The sequence below is a fragment of the Hemiscyllium ocellatum genome, chromosome 1 (assembly GCF_020745735.1).
Source record: "Hemiscyllium ocellatum isolate sHemOce1 chromosome 1, sHemOce1.pat.X.cur, whole genome shotgun sequence".
NCBI classification, from domain to species: Eukaryota; Metazoa; Chordata; class Chondrichthyes; order Orectolobiformes; family Hemiscylliidae; genus Hemiscyllium; species Hemiscyllium ocellatum.
Genome location: NC_083401.1, coordinates 119476057 through 119498379, shown reverse-complemented (window position 1 = coordinate 119498379; position 22323 = coordinate 119476057). Strand labels below are relative to the sequence as shown.

At 42.7% G+C, this 22323-nt stretch overlaps 1 protein-coding gene across 1 annotated transcript in view; it reads left to right on the top strand.

The window, feature by feature from the left end:
* The window catches only part of slit2 (slit homolog 2 (Drosophila)), a 462208-nt gene that overhangs the window by 304490 nt on the left and 135395 nt on the right, over positions 1 to 22323 (top strand). The window contains exons 13-14 of the mRNA XM_060825295.1: positions 3383 to 3526; positions 15517 to 15680. Coding sequence (XP_060681278.1) covers positions 3383 to 3526; positions 15517 to 15680 — 308 coding nt within the window. The remainder of the gene's footprint in view (positions 1 to 3382; positions 3527 to 15516; positions 15681 to 22323) is intronic.

The following is a 22323-nucleotide window of genomic DNA, read 5'->3' as shown; positions in this document are numbered from 1 at the left end:
TGGAAAGCCTCTCACTGGTAACTGTGTGCAGTAATGCTAAGCATAAAAGTTTGCAGTGACATCACATTCATTACAATTGTCAAACATGATCTGCAATGAGCTCGGGTTACCTGGAGATTGAGTAACAGCACCACCTATTAGAAAGTGCTACCGAAAAAAAGCTCTTGTTGTGAAAAAAGTGATTACACTGAGTTCTTTCATTTGCATTCTGTGGATAGCAATCCTAGGTGAAAAGTATCACCTAGAATGGAATAAGCAGAAAGGAAATGAAACCATATTGGTGTGCTGTAATCTATCCAGTTTCCAAATCCTTCCAGATCCAACAGGTTTCCTAGGATTTCTATTAGATTTTAGAGTGAAATGCTGGTTAGTGATCTGCTAATGCTGATGGGAGAAGGATATAGAAGGAGATTATGGGGGATGTCGCTAATTAGTGATCGGTTCCTCGACCCTTGATCAATTTAGACCGACGGGCAGACTTCCAAGTATGGACTAACTAATAGAGGACAGTTTATTCTGGGAGATCAACCGCTTACCAAAAACAGAAGTGGATGCTGTCAATAAGAGCAGATGAATAAGAAGGAACATCAAGATGGAGGTGATCTCCAAAGACAAGTCTCAAATTTATAATAAATAGTTGCCAGATCTTTAAGAAGAATCCCTCTACTAAGTGGCCTATAGCTGCAGCTGTAGCCCTTTGGTATTTGCAACTGAGGAGAGGAGGTGGTAGGTTTTAATTGAGGAATTACTGTCTGCCCCAGCTTTCCCACTGGAAGGCCCCCACCATCCATTTGCCAAGCTACGGTTTTACCAGTTTGCCATCTGAAAAATTCCAATCAATGTAACTTGTCAACTGCAGTGTGATATTGTCAGTATATTTCCTTCTGCTCCTTTATAAAATCCAGCCCATTGTACCAGGTATTTTGGTGATCAAGTGGGAATTTTACATTGAGATTTGGTGTGCTCTGAAATTTCTAAGTAACAGCCAGACTTGTCAAGTTATAAGAGGGAGAAAAATGCATATAAATAACATTTATGTAATTGATTTGTGTACTTGACATTTGGTTTAATGTTTACTTGTCACATTAATTGAATGTTGTTTATAAAAGATATTTTTTGGGATGAGCAAAATAATGGATTTTTGTTGTGCTTTAGTTTTTTTTTAACCTGAACATGCAGCTTTGAAAGAGGTTTTTGCACTTTCTAAATTCAAGAGAGAATACAGGAGGAAAAAGATTATCATCAGAGTTTATGTCAGTCAATATGAAAAACCAGGGGATTGCATGTGAAATGTTCGGTTTCCTGCTTCAGTCTTGCTCTTGAAAACTCCAAGGGATTTATTTTGAACTATTACAGTCGGAGAGGCAGAACTCCTTGTAAATGTCTGTTTTGGCCACAATCTATGAAGTGAACAATGCTCTATCGGGGTCATTTGCCTTTAACCAAAAAAATAAAATGGGACTGAGCAAGTCGACAGCCTGTGTCTCATCTCTTCCATTTTTTATCTCTATTTGTACCATCAGAAAATATCTAAACAGGGAGAGATATATTGACGGCTATCTTTCAAAACTTTGTAGATCTTGTAGTTTCTATGGATTGAAGGGTAGCTCATATCACTCCACTATTTAACAAAGATGGCAGAGAGAAAACAGAATGGACGAGCTTGATCGAGTCAGTTATAAAAGAGCACTTGGAAAATCTGACAAGATCGGGCAGAATTAGCATAGATTTATGAAAGCAATGTCAACTTTGGCAAATCAACTGGAGGTTTTGTGGATGCAATTAGTGGAGTTGATAAAGGGACACAGTGGATGCAGTTTACTTGGAATCTCAGAGGCTTTTGAGAAGAAATTAGCATGTGACAGTAAAGGATGCGGAATTTGAGATAGTGTACTTGGAAAGGGAACTGGTTGGCAGGCAGGAGATAAAGTATAAGAATAAATGGATCTTTTTCCATGTGTCAGACAGTGGTAAGTACTATATCACAGGAATCAGTGATTGGAGCAAGCTATTCACAATATTTAAATAAGGGAACTAAATGTAATGCCTCCAAGTTTTCAGCCAACACAGAACAGAGTAGGTAGGTGAATTGTATGAAGATGCAGAGATGCTTCAGACGAGTTGAGTGAAGGGACAAATTGAGTATAAAGTAGATAAATGTGAGGTTGCCCAATTTGTTAGCAAAAACAGAAGGCAAATTATGATCTGAATGGCAATAGATTGTGGAAGGAGGAGGTGCAATGAGACCTGGGTGTTCTTGTTCACATTGGCTGAAACTAAGCATGCAGGTGCAGGATGGGGCAAAGAAGACAAAATCGTATGTTGATTTTCAGAGTAAGAGGACTTGAGTACAGGAGAAGTCATGCTGCAATTGTATAAGGCCTTGGTGAGACCTTACCTGGAGTATTGTCTGTCTATCTGAGGAAGGATATTCTGGCTATGGGAGGGTTTATCAGACTGTTTCCTCAGATGACAGGACTAACGTATGAAGAGAGATTGGCTCAGTTAGGACTGTATTACTAGAGTTTCAAAGAATGAGGGGAAATCTCATAGAAATATATAAAAGTGGGGCACACTTCTGGCACAGTAGCTGTGCCCCTTCCCCTGGACAGGGAGAGCCAGGTTCAAGTCCCACCTGCTCCAGAGGTATGATTAGAAATATAGATTAAATTAAAAATAAATAGAAACATTATAAAATTCTAACAAGTCTAGACAGATAAATGCAGGAAGGATGTTCCCAATGACCAGGAAGTCCAAAACCAAGGTCATACTGAAAGGATACAGTGTAGCCCATTTAGGACTGAGATAAGGAGGAATTTATTCACTCAGAGAGTGTTGAACCTGTGAAATTCTCTGCAACAGGAAATGGTTGAAGCCAAAACACTGATGTTTTCAATAAGGAGTTAGCTATAGTACTTTGAGCTAAAGGGATGAAAAGGTATGGGGAGAAAGCAGGAATAGGGTACTGAGTTAGATGCTTAGCCATGATCATATTGAATGGTGGAGCAGGTTCATAGGACCGAATGGCCTACTCCTATTTTTTTCTGATTAAATGAATCTGTTTTCCATCTTGTTTTTTGCCACTCATCAATATCACAACTGGTCCCTGATGTGATCAGCTAGCATGTAAAATGGAAAAGAACTAAGGTTTGAAAAAGTTACAATTTAACAATTCAAATGTCAAGACACTGGACTTAACAGAAAATAGATGTTAAGATCTGCCATAAAACAATTACAGATGTGAAAGAATGTTTTTGTCTTCCAGCTGTTTGAATTTGGTTAGGCCCATGTACTGTGAATTTTATTCTGACTGGAATTGATGACTCTTTACATGGAAGGTATTTATATATTTTGTATAATTTTTTTTTGTTTTGTTTGACAGGTTGCTCAATGCCAACAAGATTAACTGTCTGCGAGTAGATGCTTTTCAGGATCTCCATAATTTAAACCTCCTGTCTCTATATGACAACAAATTGCAGACCATTGCCAAAGGCACTTTTGCGCCTCTGCGTGCTATCCAGACTTTGTATGTATTCCTTCATAATGTCAGCTGCATGGGAAAGTTTGATCTTGTTGAGATGTGAAAATAGTATATGAAATAATTCATGATATTTATACACTTTTAAAATGAAAAAGAGAAGAGAAAGTCCCATCTCTTGATCTCCTCTGAGGTATGCTGGGAGACTAGGCTTATGCAACCTCAACTTCCTGTCATGTTTCATTTAGTTTACCTTGTTAGCTTTTGAGAAGTAATTATTCCCTAATTATGGTGCAGATAATGGTGAATAAAAGCTCACATTCCACCGCTCCATGGTATGGTTCAAGGAGCACAAAGGAAATATGTAGCCTCTTAGAGCAATGGTATTTTCCTCAATAACTGCTGCCTCACAGCACCTGAGACCCGGGTTCAGTTCCCGACTCAGGTGACTGACTGTGTGGAGTTTGCACGTTCTCCCCGTGTCTGCGTGGGTTTCCTCCGGGTGCTCCGGTTTCCTCCCACAGTCCAAAGATGTGCGGGTCAGGTGAATTGGCCATGCTAAATTGCCCGTAGTGTTAGGTAAGGGGTAAATGTAGGGGTATGGGTGGGTTTCGCTTCAGCGGGTCGGTGTGGACTTGTTGGGCCGAAGGGCCTGTTTCCACACTGTAAGTCTAATCTAATCTAATGTTTATGGTTTTCCATCAAGTTGAAAATTAGATGCCAGTTCAAGTCAGAAATTCCAATTATACTAATTATATGTAATGAGTATAGGGATGTAATATCCTTTCAATTTCTGTCAGTAATTGTTTTTTTTGGAATCATAAGTTAGCACAACACACAAGAAGGCCATTTTATGAACCGAGTCTTCAATGGCTGCTTCGAGGATCAAACCAGTTAGCCTGTTTGTCCCATTCTTATCTCATGACAATCCACTTACTGCTTCTTCAAACATTATCCAGTTTCCATTTCCAGAAAGCAGTTGAAGGAAAGGGAGACTAGAATACAAACTCAATCTAGCAAAAAACACCATAATGATCTACAAAAACTTCAATAGATATGGATAAAAGAAATGTTTAGGTGAGATGCAAGTGGGTCAATTACAGGAGAATTTATACTGTGGAGTAGAGAAATGGAAGAGAGGCTGAATGATTACCTTGGGTAGAATCTTAGAGCTGAAAATGTGTTGCTGGAAAAGTACAGCAGGTCAGGCAGCATCCAAGGAGCAGGGGAATCGACGTTTCGGGCATGAGCCCTTCTTCAGGAATGAGGAAAGTATGCCAAAATAAAGGCTAAGATAAAAGGTAGGGAAGAGGGACTTGGGGGAGATGCGTTGGAAATGCGATAGGTGGAAGGAGATTAAGGTGAGGGTGATAAGGTGAGGCTAATAGGCCGGAGTGGGTGTAGGGCGGAGAGATCAGGAAGAAGATAGTAGGTTAGGGAGGTGGTGCTGAGCTCGAGGGTTGGGACTGAGACAAGGTGGGGGGAGGAGAAATGAGGAAACTGGAGAAATCTGAGTTTATCCCTTGTGGTTGGAGGGTCCCTAGGCGGAAGATGAGGTGCTCTTCCTCCAGCCGTCGTGTTGCTATGGTCTGGCGATGGAGGAGTCCAAGGACCTGCATGTCCTTGGTGGAGTGGGAGGGGAAGTTGAAGTGTTGAGCCATGGGGTGATTGGGTTGGTTGGTCCAGGTGTCCCAGAGGTGTTCTCTAAAACGTTCCGCAAATAGGCAGCCTGTCTCCCCAATGTAGAGGAGGCCACATTGGGTGCAGCGGATGCAGTAAATGATGTGTGTGGAAGTGCAGGTGAATTTGTGGCGGATATGGAAGGATCCCTTGGGGCCTTGGAGGGAGGTTAGGGGGGAGGTGAGGGTGCAAGTTTTGCATTGAGCTCTGATCTCCAGCATCTGCAGTCCTCATTTTCTCCTAGAAGGAGGTTGTACAGTTCATCAACTTTACTAACACCTTCCACACCGACCTCAAATTTATCTGAACCGTCTCAGACTCCTCCCTCCCCTTCCTAGACCTCTCCATTTCTATCTTGGGCGACCGAATCAACACGGACATTTACTACAAACTGACCAACTATCACAGCTACCTAGACTACATCTCCTCCCACCTTGCCCCCCTGTAAAAATGCTATCCCATATTCCCAATTCCTTCGTCTCCACCGCATCTGCTCCCAGGAGGACCAGCTCCAATACCGAACAACCCAGATGGCCTCCTTCGTCAAAGACCGCAATTTCCCCCCAGACGTGGTCAACAATGCTCTCCACCACATCTCCACTCCTCCGCCCTTGAGCCCCGCCCCTCCAATCGCCACCAGGACAGAACCCCACTGGTCCTCATCTACCACCCCACCAACCTCCATATACAGCGTATCATCCGCCGTCATTTCCGCCACCTCCAAAAGGACCCCACCACCAGGGATATATTTCCCTCCCCTCCCCTATCAGTGTTCTGTGACTCTGTGACTCCCTCGTCAGGTCAACATCCCCACCAACCCAACCTCCACTCCCGGCACCTTCCCCTGCAACCGCCAGAAATGCAAAACTTGCGCCCACACCTCCCCCCTTACTTCCCTCCAAGGCCCCAAGGGATCCTTCCATATCCGCCACAAATTCACCTGCACCTCCACACACATCACTTACTCCATCCACTGCACCCAATGTGGCCTCCTCTATATTGGGGAGACAGGCCGCCTACTTGCAGAACGTTTCAGAGAACACCTCTGGGACACCTGGACCAACCAACCCAACTACCCTGTGGTTCAATACTTCAACTCCCCCTCCCACTACACCTAGGACATGGAGGTCCTTGGACTCCTCCATCGCTAGACCATAGCAACATGACGGCTGGAGGAAGAGCGCCTCATCTTCCGCCTAGGAACTCTCCAACCACAAGGGCTGAACTCACATTTCTCCAGTTTCTCATTTCCCCTCCCCCCACCTTGTCTCTGTCCCAACCCTCGAACTCAGCACCACGTACCTAACCTGCAATCTTCTTCCTGACCTCTCTGCCCCCACCCCCACTCAGGTCTATCACCCTCACCTTATCACCCTCGCCTTAATCTCCTTCCACCTATCGCATTTCCAACGCCCCTCCCCCAAGTCCCTCCTCTCTATCTTTTATCTTAGCCTTTATCTTGGCACACTTTCCTCATTCCTGAAGAAGGACTTATGCCCGAAACGTCGATTCTCCTGCTTCTTGGATGCTGCCTGACCTGCCAAGCTTTCCCAGCAACACATTTTCAGCTCTGATCTCCAGCATCTGCAGTCCTCACTTTCTCCTAGAATCTTAGAGGCCAATGATGAGATATGTGGTAGAATCGGACAGAAAATGCTGCAGACTATCTCAGTGTCATTACCTCAGTTGTGGATAGTGCTGAAGGATGTTGCAGGTTATGTGGGACGTAGATAAGCAGCAGAGCTGAGCTGAGTGGTGGTAAATGGAGTTTAATGCAGAAAAGTATGAAGTGATTCACTTTGGAAGGACCAACAGGAATAAAGAGTACTGGGCTAATGGTAAGACTCTTGGTAGTGTAGATGAGCAGAGAGATCTCAAAGTCCAGGTACAGCGATCCCTGAAAGTTGCCACCAGGTTGATAGGGTTGACAAGAAGACATATGGTGTGTTAGCTTTTATTGGTAGAGGGATTGAGTTTCGGAGCATGAGGTCATGCTGCAGCTGTGCTAAACTCTGGTGCAGCTGCACTTGGAGTATTGCATATAGTTCTGGTCACCTCATTATAGGAAGGGTGTGGAAGCTTTGAAAAGGGTGCAGAGGAGATTTACTAGGAGTTTGCCTGGTATGGAGGGAAGGTCTTAAATGGAAAGACTGAGGGACTTGAAGCTGTTTTTGTTAGAGAGAAGAAGGTTGAGAGGTGACTTAATTGAGACATATAAGATAATAACACTGTTAGATGGGGTGGACATTGATACCCTTTTCTTTGGATGCTGCTGGCTAGCATGAGGGGATATAGCCTTAAATTGGGGGATGTTAGATAAAGGACAGATGTTAGAGGTAGTTTCTTTACTCAGTGAATAGCAGGGGCATGGACCGCACTGCCTGCAACAGTAGTAGACTTGCAAATTTAAGGGCATTTAAATGATCATTGGATAAACATTTAGATAAAAAATGGAATAGTTTAGGATAGATGGGCTTCAGGTTGGTTCCATAAGTCAGTGGACATCGAGGGCTGAAGGGCCTGTACTGTGCTGTAATGTTCCATGTTCTATGATTTATTGGATTTTTTGGGGGAAGTCTCAATCAGAGTGGATAGAGGAGAACCAGTAGATGTGTTATATTTGAACTTCCAGAAGGTGTTCAACAAGGTACCTCACAGAAGGTTAAGTCATAAGATAAGATCCCACAGTTATGGCGGCAGTATATTGACATGGATAGAGAATTGGCTAAAAGGCAGGAACATTGAGTGGAGATAAGGGTATTATTTTTCAGGTTGACACAGGGATCAGTGCTGGGATCAGTTTACAATATACATTAATGATTGGAGGAAGGGAGCAAACATACTGTAGCCAAATTTGCAAACAGCACAAAGGTGGAAGGGCAAGTTATCAGAGTGGTACAATATCCATTAACAAGGAGATATTGATAGGTTACTGGGCAAAACGTTGGCAAAGTATATTGCCCGCTGTACTAGTCCTCATTCCCTAGCAAACAGGAGGATTGGAAAATGTGAAGTTGCTCATTTTGGAAGGGATAGCAAAAGATCAGTGTGTCATTTTAGTGGAGAAAAATTGCAGAAAACTTTAACAGAAAATTACTTGGTCAAAGCTAGTCTACCGGGGCAGCAGGTAATGAGAAAGGCTAATGGAACATTGGTCCTTGTTTCAAGGTTGGAATATAAGAGTAGAGAAGTCTTACTGCAATTGTACAAGGTGCAGGTGAGACCACATCTGGAGCACTGTGAGCAGTTTTGGTCCTCTTATTTAAGGAAAGATTCTGTTTCATTGGAGGCAGCTCCGAGAAGGTTCACTAGGATGAACCCGGTATGGAGTGATTGTCTTATGGGCAAAGACTAAAAAGGTTGGGACTCTACTCACTGCGTTTTAGAAGATTGAGAGGCGATTGATTGAAACATATAAGATTCTTAAATGGTTTGATAGGTTAAATTTATGGTAGAGCTTTGCTCGCTGAGCTGTAGGTTTGATATCCAGACGTTTCATTACCTGGCTAGGTGACATCATCAGTGGCGGCCTTCAAGTGAAGCGAAGCTGTTGTCTCCTGCTTTCTATTTATATCTTTCTCCTGGATGGGGTTCCTGGTGATGCCATTTCCTGTTCGTTTTCTGAGGGGTTGATCGATAGTATCTAGGTCTATGTGTTTGATTATGGCATTATGGTTGGACTGTCAGACCTCTAGGAATTCTCTGGCATGTCTTTGTTTAGCCTGTCCCAGGATAGATGTGTTGTCCCAGTCAAATTGGTGTTTTTTTTTCATCCATGTGTTAGGCTACGAGGGAGGGAGGGTCGTGTATTTTTGTGGCTAACTGGTGTTCGTGTATCCTGGTGGCTAACTTTCTTCCTGTTTGTCCTACGTAGTGTTTGTGGCAGTCCTTGCATGGAATTTTGTAGATGACATTGGTTTTGTCCATGGGTTGTACTGGGTCTTTTAAGTTTGTTAGTTTTTGTTTGAGAGTGTTGGTGGGTTTGTTTGCTACTAGGATTCCGAGTTTAAATTCTAAGAGGATAATTCCTCTCATGGAAGAGTTTAGGACTAGAAGGCATAGTCTCAGAAAAAAAGGGCGTCAATTTAAGACTGAGATGTGGAGGAATTTCTTCTCTCAGGGGGTTGTGAGTCTTTGGAATTTCTTGCCACAGAGATCTGTGGGAGCAGAGTTCAAAATGGATATTTAAGACAGAGATAGATGGATAGACAGACGTATAGATATATAGATTCATTCTTGATCAATAGCAGAATCAAGGATTACAGGGAGAATGTAAGAAAGCGGATGTGAGGAATGTCAGATCAGCCAAGATCCTATTGAATGGCAGTGCAGACTTGAGGATGACCTTCCCCTGTTCCTATTTCCTATGGTCTTATGGAAAACGTCTCTCCTTATCTACTTTATGATTTTAAACTCCTCTTTCACATCTTTTATAAATCTTCTCTTCTGTAATGATTCTACCCTCTCCAGTTTATCCATGTGTGGGTGGTCCCCACTTTATGAACATCTGACGTATGAATGCCTGTACTTACGAATGAGATCTCATATTAATATTCATTTTAACGATTCGACATACAAACGTTTGCTTGCTCTGAAACTATTAAAATATATTGTGTTCTGTTCTGACTTATGAACGTATAGAGCCCGGGACTGTAACTGTAACCTCTCATACTTGGAACCATTCAAGTCAATCTTGTATCCACCCTCTTCAGCAGTTTTACATTCTTTGAAAAGTGTGGTGTCGTGAACAGTGGCTGGAGCTGACCTAATGTCTCATTTATTGGTATATTATTTGTTGTGGTGTAATTCTGAGGGAACTAGAAACAAACTTGTATTGTCAACAATAAGTCAACATTGCCAAATTCGATTAGGGGGTCGTTGGTTACATCAGAGTATAGAAATCAATCCTGGAACATTCCTACCTACTGGCCTCAAATACTCACTGGATACATTCTTTGAGTCATCAGAGAACCTGTACAGGTGAAGCTGCAGGAGTAATGTGAAAACTAACAAAATAACTTTAATACAGAAAATCCATGTTTTCTTGTAGTGCAGATGTTTTATTCCAGCTGAAACATTGTTCCTCATATTCCTTCTACAGCCAGCTTTGTCCTTTGGCATATTACATAGACGTGCATATAATCTCCCAAGGTGGTAATGGACCACTGTTTTGTTTTGTCCTAATTCATTAACTTTTTTCTAGGGTTTCTATCCAGGTGTGCTTGCTTCTCTTATGCCCAGCTAATCTTATACTCCAACCATATTGTATTACTTTTCTACTAATCTGACTGCAAAATGCACCTTAAAGTCCTGTTCTGAGGAAGGGTTACTCGACCTGAAATGTTAATTCTGATTTCTCTCCACGGATGCTGCCAGACCTGCTGAGCTTTCTCAGCAATTTCTGTTTTTGTTAAAATTCCTAGAATTACCTTTTCCTCTTTGTTATTATTCATTCCAACAACTGTAATGCCTTATCCAACTTGCTCGTGTCCATGATACCTGCTTCCAGTTTACTTGAACCTATTCTGTACAAATCGCTAATCACTCAAATTCCGTAACTCATGTCCATGTTAGCAGACAAAGTTAATAGTTCCATCTCCCTCAAATCTACCATCAACACCAGACTCCTTAAGAATGCTAAATTTGATCTTTTCTGTCTGTACAGAAATCCCTTTCCGCTCCACCATCCTTGAACACATTGTCTGAGCCCATTTTACCTATAGTTCTATGTTAGATTTATACTCAAGCAATAATACTTTACAGCCATTATCAAGGTCACTAATGTCATTCTTCATGCCTGTATTCTCTAAAAGATCATCTCTCCTGATCCTTGTTTTTTTTTTAAAGATATTTTTATTAGAAATTTAATATTTTGACAGATTTACAAAAATAAACAGAACTTTCAAGCACAAACATTAATATAAAAATAGATCTTAAATATATAATCATCAAAATTCAAAGGAATGATACTAAAGAAGAAAGAAAAACAATGAAACTCAGTTAACTACTAATCTAATCCACAATTATCCAGAGTGTATAGTTGAGTCACTTACATCCTTCAAACAAGAGAAAATGTTCTCTAATACACTCATAACAGTATAATAAAAAGGAAACTATTTCCAAACAATAAGAACAAAAAAAAACATGTTTGAATGGAGATCCTCCCCCTTGTTCTCAGGGGGCCTTACTTCCTTTCTAAAGGTCCACCATATCCTCTCCCAAACAGTGTCCCACCCTTGACCCGGGCGCTCCTTAATAGGATTTAGATATAATACCGAGCTAGAGTTAACAGTGAGCGCCCCACCCCCACCCCTCCCCACCCATACCTGAGTATATCTGATAGCATCAATGCCACGTACAAACACACATAACTATAAAATTACAACTCCAACAAATTACAGTTAAGTATAATAACATAAAATAGCAAGGGAAGACAACCCTGCTCCCAGAAGCAAAAGTAAAGTAGAGTAAAGTATCCATTTCTCCCCACGAAGTGTGGAAGAGGCAAGCCAACATAAATTGTCTCTTACGATTTATTTAAACGAGTCTAAAAGTTCCTTAGCCTCTTCTGGTGATCTAAAATTATACTCGGATCCTTCGTGGTTAAAGCATAACGTCGCTGGGTAGCGTAAGGTGTATTGAATATTTAAGTTCCTTAGACATTTCTTCGCCTCATCAAACGCCTTCCTCCTTCGTGCCAAAGCCGGGGAGAAGTCCTGAAATAACATAATCTTGGATCCTTCATGAATCATAGCTTTAGGATCCTTTCCAAGATTTCTGGAGGCGTCCAGGAGTATCTGCCTCTCCCTATAACTCTGCAGCCGGAACAGGACCGGGCGTGGGCGCTGGTTTGGGCCAGATCCGCGTACTGCGACCCGGTAGGCCCACTCCACCCTTACCCGGTCAGTTTCAGCCCCCAGGTTTAAAAGCTGGGGCAGCCATCGCTCCAGAAATACTACTAACTGTCCCTTCTCTTCTTGTTCAGGGAGGCCCAGAAGACGGATATTCTTTCTCCGATTTCTATTATTCAGGTCATCCATGTAGATTTCAAAGGCCCTGACTCTCTGCTCCAGAGCTCACACCTGTTCTGCAGCTGTTTGTGCTGCAGCCTCGGAGGTCGTGGCCTTTAGCTCCGCCCCCTTCACTCGGCCCTGTAATTCCTCGAGAGCATCGCTGTGCTTTTGTAACTTTTCTTCGAATGCATTCCATCTCTGTCTGGATTCTGCGATGAAATTGACGAGTGTCGTTTCCAGCCTGGCAATCATCTCTTCAAGGCCTGTTTTTACATCAGCTGCAGCCGGAGGAGGAGAGGAGGGTGGGGGAGGGGTCTTTGTTTTCTGAGAGCTGCGGGATCCCTTTGGTTTACTCATTATCCACTTGATATTAAACTGCTTAAATATAATAGTAAGCAGCTAATTAAGGTTAGAAAAATTTTTTGGGTGGTTTGGTAAGTGTGGTGGGGGTGAGTAACTCACTTTACCCAGGTTTTGGGAAGAGCTCTGTAAACTCAGACTTGCTGAGTCGCCGCCATCTTGGATCTCCTCCTGATCCTTGTTGACCTCTTTGTAATCTTCTATATAGTTGACCACAATACCAGCATCAGCTTGATTCTATTCTTAACGTTAAATTGTGGCCAGTTTATCACTAACAGTGGTTTCTCCTCTAGTTTTCACATTGTTTTTCCTGGTGTTCCTCTGTAGGTCTACCTTTCATTTCATCAAAATTTCTATCCACGTGCATTCAGCAGTAACATCATCTGAAATCTGTATGCAGATGACACTCACCTGTATCTCACCATCAACTGTTTAGGCCTCTACAGTCAGATTTGTCACTCTGCTCGTTTGACGTTCAATATTGGATGAGCTGAAATTTCTTTGAATTAACTATATTGAAAACTATAGACTATAATACCAAAGTCATTGGCTTCAGTTCCACCCAAACCTCATTCCCTGACCATCACTTCCATCCCGGGGTAAAAGTCCTAATCTGGGTGATGCTGCCTTCATGTTGTGTTTGATGTACCAGACTTCAAGATCTCAATATTTTTCTTATTCTCGACCCTTCTGTACCTCTGATTTTAATTGGTTCAACATTGGTGATCAGGCTTTCATGGTTTTAAGCTTGACTTCTCTCCCTTAGCTTTCCTATCTCATGGGCTATTTTCCTTTTTTTTCTTAAAAACAACTTGGTTGATTAAACTTTTTGGTTATCAGTCATGATAAATCCTTGAGCAGTTCACTTTTTTAAAATTCACAACACCCTTGCTAAACACCTTGGGATATTTTACTACTTTCACTGCACTTTATACATTTAAATTTTGTTGTTATTATGATTGCCCAGTCTATCAGTTCAATATCTGGTGCCTCTAGACTTAGTTACTTCCAACACTCCTATTCGCATGTCACATTATTCCATTCCCAAAGTTGACATCATTCAAAATTCTGCTGCCAGAGTGCTTACTCTCCTCATCTCCCAGTTAGCCATCTTTTTGATGTTTCGTTGAGGTATGTTAGCTCCCTGTTGACTAATGCCTCAATGAAAGCATTCTCATGCTTATTTTCTGACTCATTTGTGGCCTCTTTCCTGTAATTTCCTCCAGCTCCCTTCACAATAAGTGAAATCCTGGTCACCTAATCATCTCCAAATTTAATTACTCACAATTAACAGTGTTGTGGGACTGGCCATTCATCTTTTAACAGAATAAGCACTGGATTTCTCTCCTTAGATCTTGTCTTTTTTTATTTAGGATGCTTCTTAAATCTAGCCTCTCCAGCCAAGCATTTGACCATCTTGCCCTCCTGATGCACTTCATGTGGCTCAGTGTTGAATTTAGTTTACAATGCTGTTATGGTTCATGTTGAAACATTCTGTTACATGAAAGGTCCTATCTGAATACAAGATGTTGTAGTTTATGTTCCTAAACCTGACTTCCAACCCAGTCACCAGCTGGTTACTTGATAAAAAACAATTGCATTCCATTTTGTTACTTTTGTGTCTTCCAAACAATTCTATCCGTGTAAATTTAGCTTTCGCCCCATACTGTTAAATCATGTTTTCTATATGTGTCATTTAACAGTGTAATTCTCTTAGGATGCATCTTATTCAAAATTTTGGCATGTAAATACAGGATCTTGAGTTAATGACTTTTCCTTTCTTTATCCTACAGTATTTATTGTTTTTCAGAGTCACACACCACCCTGACCAAACAATATCACTGCTCCTTCACTGTTATTAGGTCATAATTCTGAAAGTTCCCTCCTAATAGTACTATTGGTGCACTTAACCCAAAGCAACCACAATCATTCAAGAAGGCAACTCACTATCACCTTTTCTGTGTTAATTAGGGATGGGCAATGAATTCTGGCCCACCAGGAAAACACAAATTCAGTGCAAAATTAAGAAAACATTAAGCACTTAACAACCGCATGGTTTCTTTTCTCAGTTTCCCTGCATGTGATATCATCTCCTTTCTCAAGATCTGATCTTTCATAAAGCCTAGCAAATTTTCTACTTGGTCTAATTCTGTATTGGCAAATTTTTCTCTCCTTGCAAACTTGGCAAAAATTTCAAATTACCCAGTTTAAATCCACTGAGCTCTTTATTTGACTTCTCTGTGACCCATTTATACAACTCCCCCCTGCCTGGGAAGTCACCTCACATTCCAAAACATTGTGTTTCACTATCCCATTGGTTCTGATAGGAACAATGACTTTTGGCTGATCATCCCCTTTTTCCAGTACCTTTTCAATCCTAATTATGTCACTTGCCCTAACAAAAAGAAGGCAATGTATCATTCTGAACTCTCAGAAACAGATACAGAAAAGCCTTTCTATTTATCTAGTCAGAGAAACCCCGATAATGGCCATAAATGTTTTCTTTTCTTTGTATTCATAACTTATCCCTTCCTTAGGAAACCTCTTGTTCCACGGTGTCACTCATGACTTCAATTTTCAAGAATTATTTCCATAGTTAATAACACTGGGAGTACATGAATAATGTAGTTTTTACATCTCTGATAATGAAAGCAATGTACGCCCTCAGAGCTTCAGCCTGCCTTAAATAATTCAGTAGGAAGCATTGCAGTTCTGCCATTTCTCATCTACTCAGGTAATAAGCAGTTTTGGATGTGGTGCAGGACCAGCAGTCACTGTGGCGAATACTAAGTCGTACATTGTAAATTCTTAATGTGGCAGGGCCCCAGTAAATGCATTACAGCTGCAAAGAACAATTGGTACATTAGCTGCTTTACCTCGCCCTTTGAAGAGCTCTTTGCACTGCTTTTTTACATTCTTTTGACAGGGTCAGTGCATTGTTTTGACTTCACTGTTTTTTGTTGTTGTTGCTTGTCTTCATAAAAGGCATCTGGCTCAGAACCCATTTATTTGTGATTGCCATCTGAAATGGCTTGCGGACTACCTGCACGCAAACCCCATTGAAACAAGTGGTGCCCGCTGTACCAGTCCTCGCCGCCTGGCAAACAAGAGGATCGGGCAGATCAAGAGCAAGAAGTTCCGCTGCTCAGGTAATTGGGTTGTTTGAACTTTATTATTTGTTAATCTAGTAATATGTATTACACTGTCTTGGCTTGTATGGATTCTGATCATTCATCTGTTTTATTGTGAATTATTAAAGCTCTCAGAAGCTTTTCAGCCTCTTTGTTTCTGACTCAATGCTAACTGCAGTGTTTCAGTCTCGTGCTGTTTGCTTTGCCATTTGTTTTAGTGTTGACGAGTTGCAACCTGTGGATTTAATATAAAATAAACTGTTCCTTTTTCCTTCAGCTGCTAACATTCAGGTGCCTCTCTTCTGTCTTTTCTCTTTCTCTCTTTTTTTATGTTTTTAGCAAAAGAACAATATTTCATTCCAGGTAGGTTTGCCTTGCAGCAGAACTGACCAGCTGTGGATTTCTCTTAGGATTTAGTGGAGTGTTGCATGCTGTAGTAATTGGGTGAATCTCCCCAAACAGTCACATAGTTTCTTCCTCATCTTCCAGTAGTTGAATCTGCTCCTGATAAGAGATTTGCATGAAACCTTTCAATCCGAGTAGCTGAATCCTTAAGCCCATGTTTCTGTATGTCAGCTATGCAGTTGCCATGCATCATGGTTCTTTTATTGTTCTCTGATTCTATTCCCACTTCTGACCTAAGGTCGCTATTTATTGGAGGTAGTAGCACATTATTCATTCTTGTCTTGATAGACTTAAACATTTGTTGTCACCTTTCGTGCATTAAAGCTTCAACAAGAAACTTTTGGTCATGTTGTTTAGAAAAGGGTTAGCGTAAATGCCAATGGCTGGATGAGAAATACTCATCTGACCTCCCTGTTGCGCTCCATTAGTAGACAAAGTTCAATTTACTTTATATGGCATTTTGGAAATGAGAACAATCACTTATACCAGAAGAAACTATCCTGTATGCTCTAATCTTAAACTAAACCACTTACTGGTTTAGTTAAGGCCCTGTTCAGAACATTTCTTTGGATATCCAGAAAACCTCCCATCATTCCTTGTACATGAAGCTGTTTGGGTTATCTGCTCTCAGGTTGCTGTTACATTATCAGAATCTTGGAGCCACCTGGAAGGACGACAGGTTTGCAAGGACAATATATTTTGCATTGATACTGTGCCCAAAGTGAATATACATGACTAAAAGTATTTCACAGAGTTGCTGTCAGAGACAAAGTGGAAACCGAGGGAAAGGAAATTTCAAGAGAGGTTGTTAGAAGTTTTTGCCCACAGAGGTGGATTTTAAGCAGAATCTTAAAGGACAAGGGATGCCAGGAAACAGTTAGGCTTGAAAAGGATTCCCAAATTTCCATCCATCACAGGATGGTTGAGGATACAATTACCAATGGCATATTGAAAGTTGGAATATGGTTTAAGGTAGTGGCTGAAGGCTTTAGCATTCCTAATGTTTAACTGAAGAAAATTGGCTTATACAATATTTGACTTTGGACTCTGATCTGAGCTTCTGTCCATTCCCCTCACTGTAACAAATTGCACAGTAACATCACCTGACTTCATCTCTGCCTCAGCCCAATAGCTGGGGAAATCGCCATCCATGTCTTTGACATCACTGGATTGAACAATTTTCATGCTCTTCTAGTTGTCAAACTTGTGACAGAATTGAATAGGCCATAGTCTAACTAGGTAAAAACAATGACTGCAGATGCTGGAAACCAGATTCTGGATCAGTGGCGCTGGAAGAGCACAGCAGTTCAGGCAACATCCAAAGTGCAGCGAAATCGACGTTTCGGGCATACACCCTTCATCAGGAATAAAGGCAGTGAGCCTGAAGCGTGGAGAGATAAGCTAGAGGAGGGTGGGGGTGGGGAGAAAGTAGCATAGAGTACAATGGGTGAGTGGGGGAGGGGATGAAGGTCAGGGAGGAGAGGGTGGAGTGGATAGGTGGAAAAGGAGCTAGGCAGGTCGGACAGGTCTGGACAAGTCATGGGGACAGTGCTGAGCTGGAAGTTTGGAATGAGGGTGAGGTGGGGGAAGGGGAAATGAGGAAACTGTTGAAGTCCACATTGATGCCCTGGGGTTGAAGTGTTGAGGCAGAAGATGAGGCGTTCTTCCCCCAGGCGTCTGGTGGTGAGGGAGCGGCGGTGAAGGATGCCCAGGACCTCCATGTCCTCGGCAGAGTGAGAGGGGGAGTTGAAATGTTGGGCCATGGGGCGGTGTGGTTGATTGGTGCGGGTGTCCCGGAGATGTTCCCTAAAGGGCTCTGCTAGGAGGCGCCCAGTCTCCCCAATGTAGGGGAGACTGCATCGGGAGCAGCGGATACAATAAATGATATTAGTGGATGTGCAGGTAAAACTTTGATGGACGTGGAAGGCTCCTTTAGGGCCTTGGATAGAGGTGAGGGAGGAGGTGTGGGCACAGGTTTTACAGTTCCTGCGGTGGCAGGGAAAAGTGCCAGGATGGGAGGGTGGGTTGTAGGAAGGCATGGACCTGACCAGGTAGTCACAGAGGGAACGGTCTTTGCAGAAGTCGGAGAGGGGTGAGGAGGGAAATATATCCCTCGTGGTGGTGTCTTTTTGGAGGTGGCGGAAATGTCGGCAGATGATTTGGATTATGCGAAGGTTTGTAGGGTGGAAGGTGAGCACCAGGGGCGTTTTGTCCTTGTTACGGTTGGAGGGGTGGACTCTGAGGGCGGAGGTGCTGGATGTGGACGAGATGCGTTGGAGGATATCCTTAACCACGTGGGAAGGGAAATTGCAGTTTCTAAAGAAGGAGGCCATCTGGTGTGTTCTGTGGTGGAACTGGTCCTCCTGGGAGCAGATACAGCGGAGGCGGAGGAATTGGGAATATGGGATGGCATTTTTGCAAGAGGTAGGGTGGGAAGAGGTGTAATCCAGGTAGCTGTGGGAGTCGGTGGGTTTGTAAAAAATGTCAGTGTCAAGTCGGTCGTCATTAATGGAGATGGAGAGGTCCAGGAAGGGGAGGGAGGTGTCAGAGATGGTCCAGATAAATTTAAGGTCAGGGTGGAATGTGTTGGTGAAGTTGATGAATTGCTCAGCCTCCTCGCGGGAGCACAAGGTGGCGCCAATGCAGTCATCAGTGTAGCGGAGGAAGAGGTGGGGAGTGGTGCTGGTGTAATTACGGAAGATCAACTGTTCTACATAGCCAACAAAGAAACAGGCATAGCTGGGGCCCGTACGTGTGCCCATGGCTACCCCTTTGGTCTGGAGGATGTGGGAGGATTCAAAGGAGCAATTGTTAAGGGTGAGGACTAGTTCAGCCAAACGAATGAGAGTGTCGGTGGAAGGGTACTGTTGGGGACGTCTGGAGATGAAAAAATGGAGGGCTTGGAGGCCCTGGTCATGGTGGATGGAGGTGTAGAGGGATTGGATAGCCATGGTGAAGATGAGGTGTTGGGAGCCGGGGAAACGGAAGTCTTGGAGGAGGTGGAGGGCGTGGGTGGTGTCTCAAACGTATGTGGGGAGTTCCTGGACTGGGGGGGATGGGACAGTGTCAATGTAGGTAGAGATGAGTTCAGTGGGGTAGGAGCATGCTGAGACAATGGGTCGGTCAGAGTGGTCAGGCTTGTGGATCTTGGGAAGGAGGTAGAACCGGGCAGTGTGGGGTTCCTGGACTATGAGGTTGGAAGCTGTGGATGGGAGATCTCCTGAGGTGATGAGGTTCTGTATGGTCTGGGAGATGATGGTTTGGTGATGGGGGGTGGGGTCATGGTCGAGGGCGCAGTAGGAAGAGGTGTCCTCGAGTTGCTTGCTAGTCCATAACTAATGGTGTATTTCTATACCTGAGATTGAAAGAAGACATCAGACAGAAAAAGTGTTTCGAGAGAGAGAGAGAGAAAACACTACATGACAATAGAAAGCTATATTTAGTGAATGTAATGTATAAATGTCAATGAAATAGTGCTACTGTACTGGAGGGGTGGGAGAGCTTTACTTAACAATAAGCTGTTAATGGCCTCTAAGAGCATAAGTATAGACACTCACAACTCAAAGATCCTAAGGAGTGATATCTAACTATGTTGGTAGCAGTATTAGCCTAAAGCATAAAACAAAACATAAAAGCAGGCAAAGAAATGTCTGCAGCCAGGATCTGAAGTTAGATCGCAGACCCTGGGACACAGCTGAAAATCGGAAGGAGTCCAATAGAAGGAAGACACAGAGACAGGACAGAATCTTAAAAAAACATCAAACACAAGGCCTCAGCGCAGGATGACTCCAAGAAATGGGAAAGAATGTCCAAAGACATCAGGAATACTGTAGAGAATAAAAACACAGAAATCGAACAGTAGACAGAGAGAAGAGAAATCTCAGGCACTTATCCATGTTAGTGTGGTGCTACAGCTGATCAGAATATGGCACCAGTAAAGAAAACCAACAATACACTTTTTGAAAACATGGAACACCTCTAGCAAGGCTACAAGGGAGAACTCTGACATCAGTTTCACCATCAGTTTCAGGCTTTTATGTGAAAGAGAAGCAATACTGAGTCAGAATGTTTCTATATGCTGTCGGTTCAGTAGCTGATGATGCTTTGGGTAAGGCAGAGCGTGGGAGAAACTACAATGAGCCAGATCACATTTGACCAGTGTGAGCTACGGTGAGATTTGTGGCAAAATCAGACGAGAGTTCAATGAGCCTGATTTGAACTTGTGTGGATCCACAGAGCATCCCTGCCTTGCCTTGAATGTTTGCACTTTGCCCTCAGCCAGAGACACCAGGTTTATGTTATGTCTGTTTTGTCTCACTGTTTAATGCAGACACAAAGCCAGGAAGCTTGTTGTGGTCATCAGTCAAGTCAAAGGGGATAGCTTTCACTCAGGGAGTCATAGAGTCATATGGAACAAAAACACTCCCTTCAATCCAACCAGTCCATTCTGAACATAATCCCAAACTAAACTAGTCCTGTCTGCCTGCTGTTGGCCCATATCCCTCCAAACCTTTCCTAGTCATGTATTCCCAGCACTGTAAATCAAGGACAACCTCTGATACCAGTCTTAGAGATTGGACACAGGCAAGCAGCCAGCTAGAGTAAGAACACTTTCTATTCAAGGGATGAGGAGCTGAGTGCTGGTAGCCCATCACTGGTCTTGACTCTTTCCGCACTGTTGTGGGTCATTTATCACTTGAAATGAAAGACAGGTGGATCCTAAGGGAGGTGAAAATGAGTGGAAACCTGTTACTTTTGGTGCAAGTGAGGATGGATCCTGAGAGAGTTCGCAGGCAACACAGAGGCCAGGCAGGGTTAGTGGTGTTGTGAGTTAGAACGGGTGACAGCAAGAGAAGATGTTGCAGGCAAGAGTAAGAGTGGAAGAACATACAAGGGAAATTGTGTCTCACAAACTTGATTGAGCTTTTTGAAAAAGTAACTAAAAAGATTGATGTGGGCAGAGCATTAGACATTGTTTATATGGACTTAAGCAATGCTTTTGACAAAATTCCACATGGTAGTCTAATGAGTAAAGTTAGATCACATGGGATTCAGGGAGAGTTTGCCAATTGGATATATAATTCACTTCATGGTGGGAGCTTGGTGGTGGAGGGTTGGTTGTCAGGCTGGAGGCCTGTGAGCAGCAGTGTTCCACAGGGGGCAGTACTGGGTCCACTTTTGTTTGTCATTTATATAAGTGACTTGGATGAGAATGTAGGAGGGGTGATTAGTAAGTTTGTGGAGGGCACCAACATTGGTGGTATAGTGGACAGTGAAGAAGGTTATCTAAGATTACAAAGGGATTTTCATCAATTGAGTCAATGGGCTGAGGAGTGGCAGATGGAGTTTAATTTGGGTAAATGCAAGAAATTGCATTTTAGTAAATCAAACAAGAGCAGGGTTTATACAGCTAATGGTAGGGTCCTGGGTAGTATTGTAGAACAGAGAGACCTAGGGGTTCAGGTACTTGATTCTTCAAAATTCTTTGTGTTACAGGTAGACAGGGTGGTTAAGAAGACATTTAGCACACTTGCCTTTGTTGCTTAGATCTTTGAGTATAAGAATTGGGACATTATGTTGAGGTTGTACAGGACATTGGTGAGGCATCTTCTGGGGTACTGTGTGCAGTTCTGGTCACCCTGCTCTAGGAAGGGTAATATTAAATTGGAGAGGGTTCAGAATAGATTTACCAGGATGCTGTTGGGAATGGAGGGCTTGAGTTATAAAAATAGGCTGGATAGGTTGGGACTTTTTCACTGAAGCATGGAAGGTTGTGGGGCAACCTTAAAGAGATCTATAACATCATGAGGGGCATAGATAAGGTGAATAGCAATGGCCTTTTCCCTACGGTGAAAGAGTTCAAAGCTAGGTGGCATATTTTTACGTGAGAGGAGAATATTTTAAAAGGTTTACAAAGGACCTGAACAACGTTTTTGCACAGAGAGTGGTTCATGAGTGGAATAAATTGCCAGACGAAGTGGAGGATGCAAGTACAGTTACAACATTTAAATATATTTCAATAAGTACATGAATAGGAAAGGTTTGGAAGGACATGGGCCAAATGCAGGCAAATGGCATCAGTTTAGTTTGGGAACATATTTGGCATGGACCTTTTGGGCTGAAGGATCTGTTTCCAGGCTGTACGACTGTATGAGAATTGGGGAGATTGGTACGACAACAGACATAGACAAGGTTTGCATAAATGTTTGTAGCTTACGTACACACCCATAACTATGACAGCAGAGATCGAGTTAGT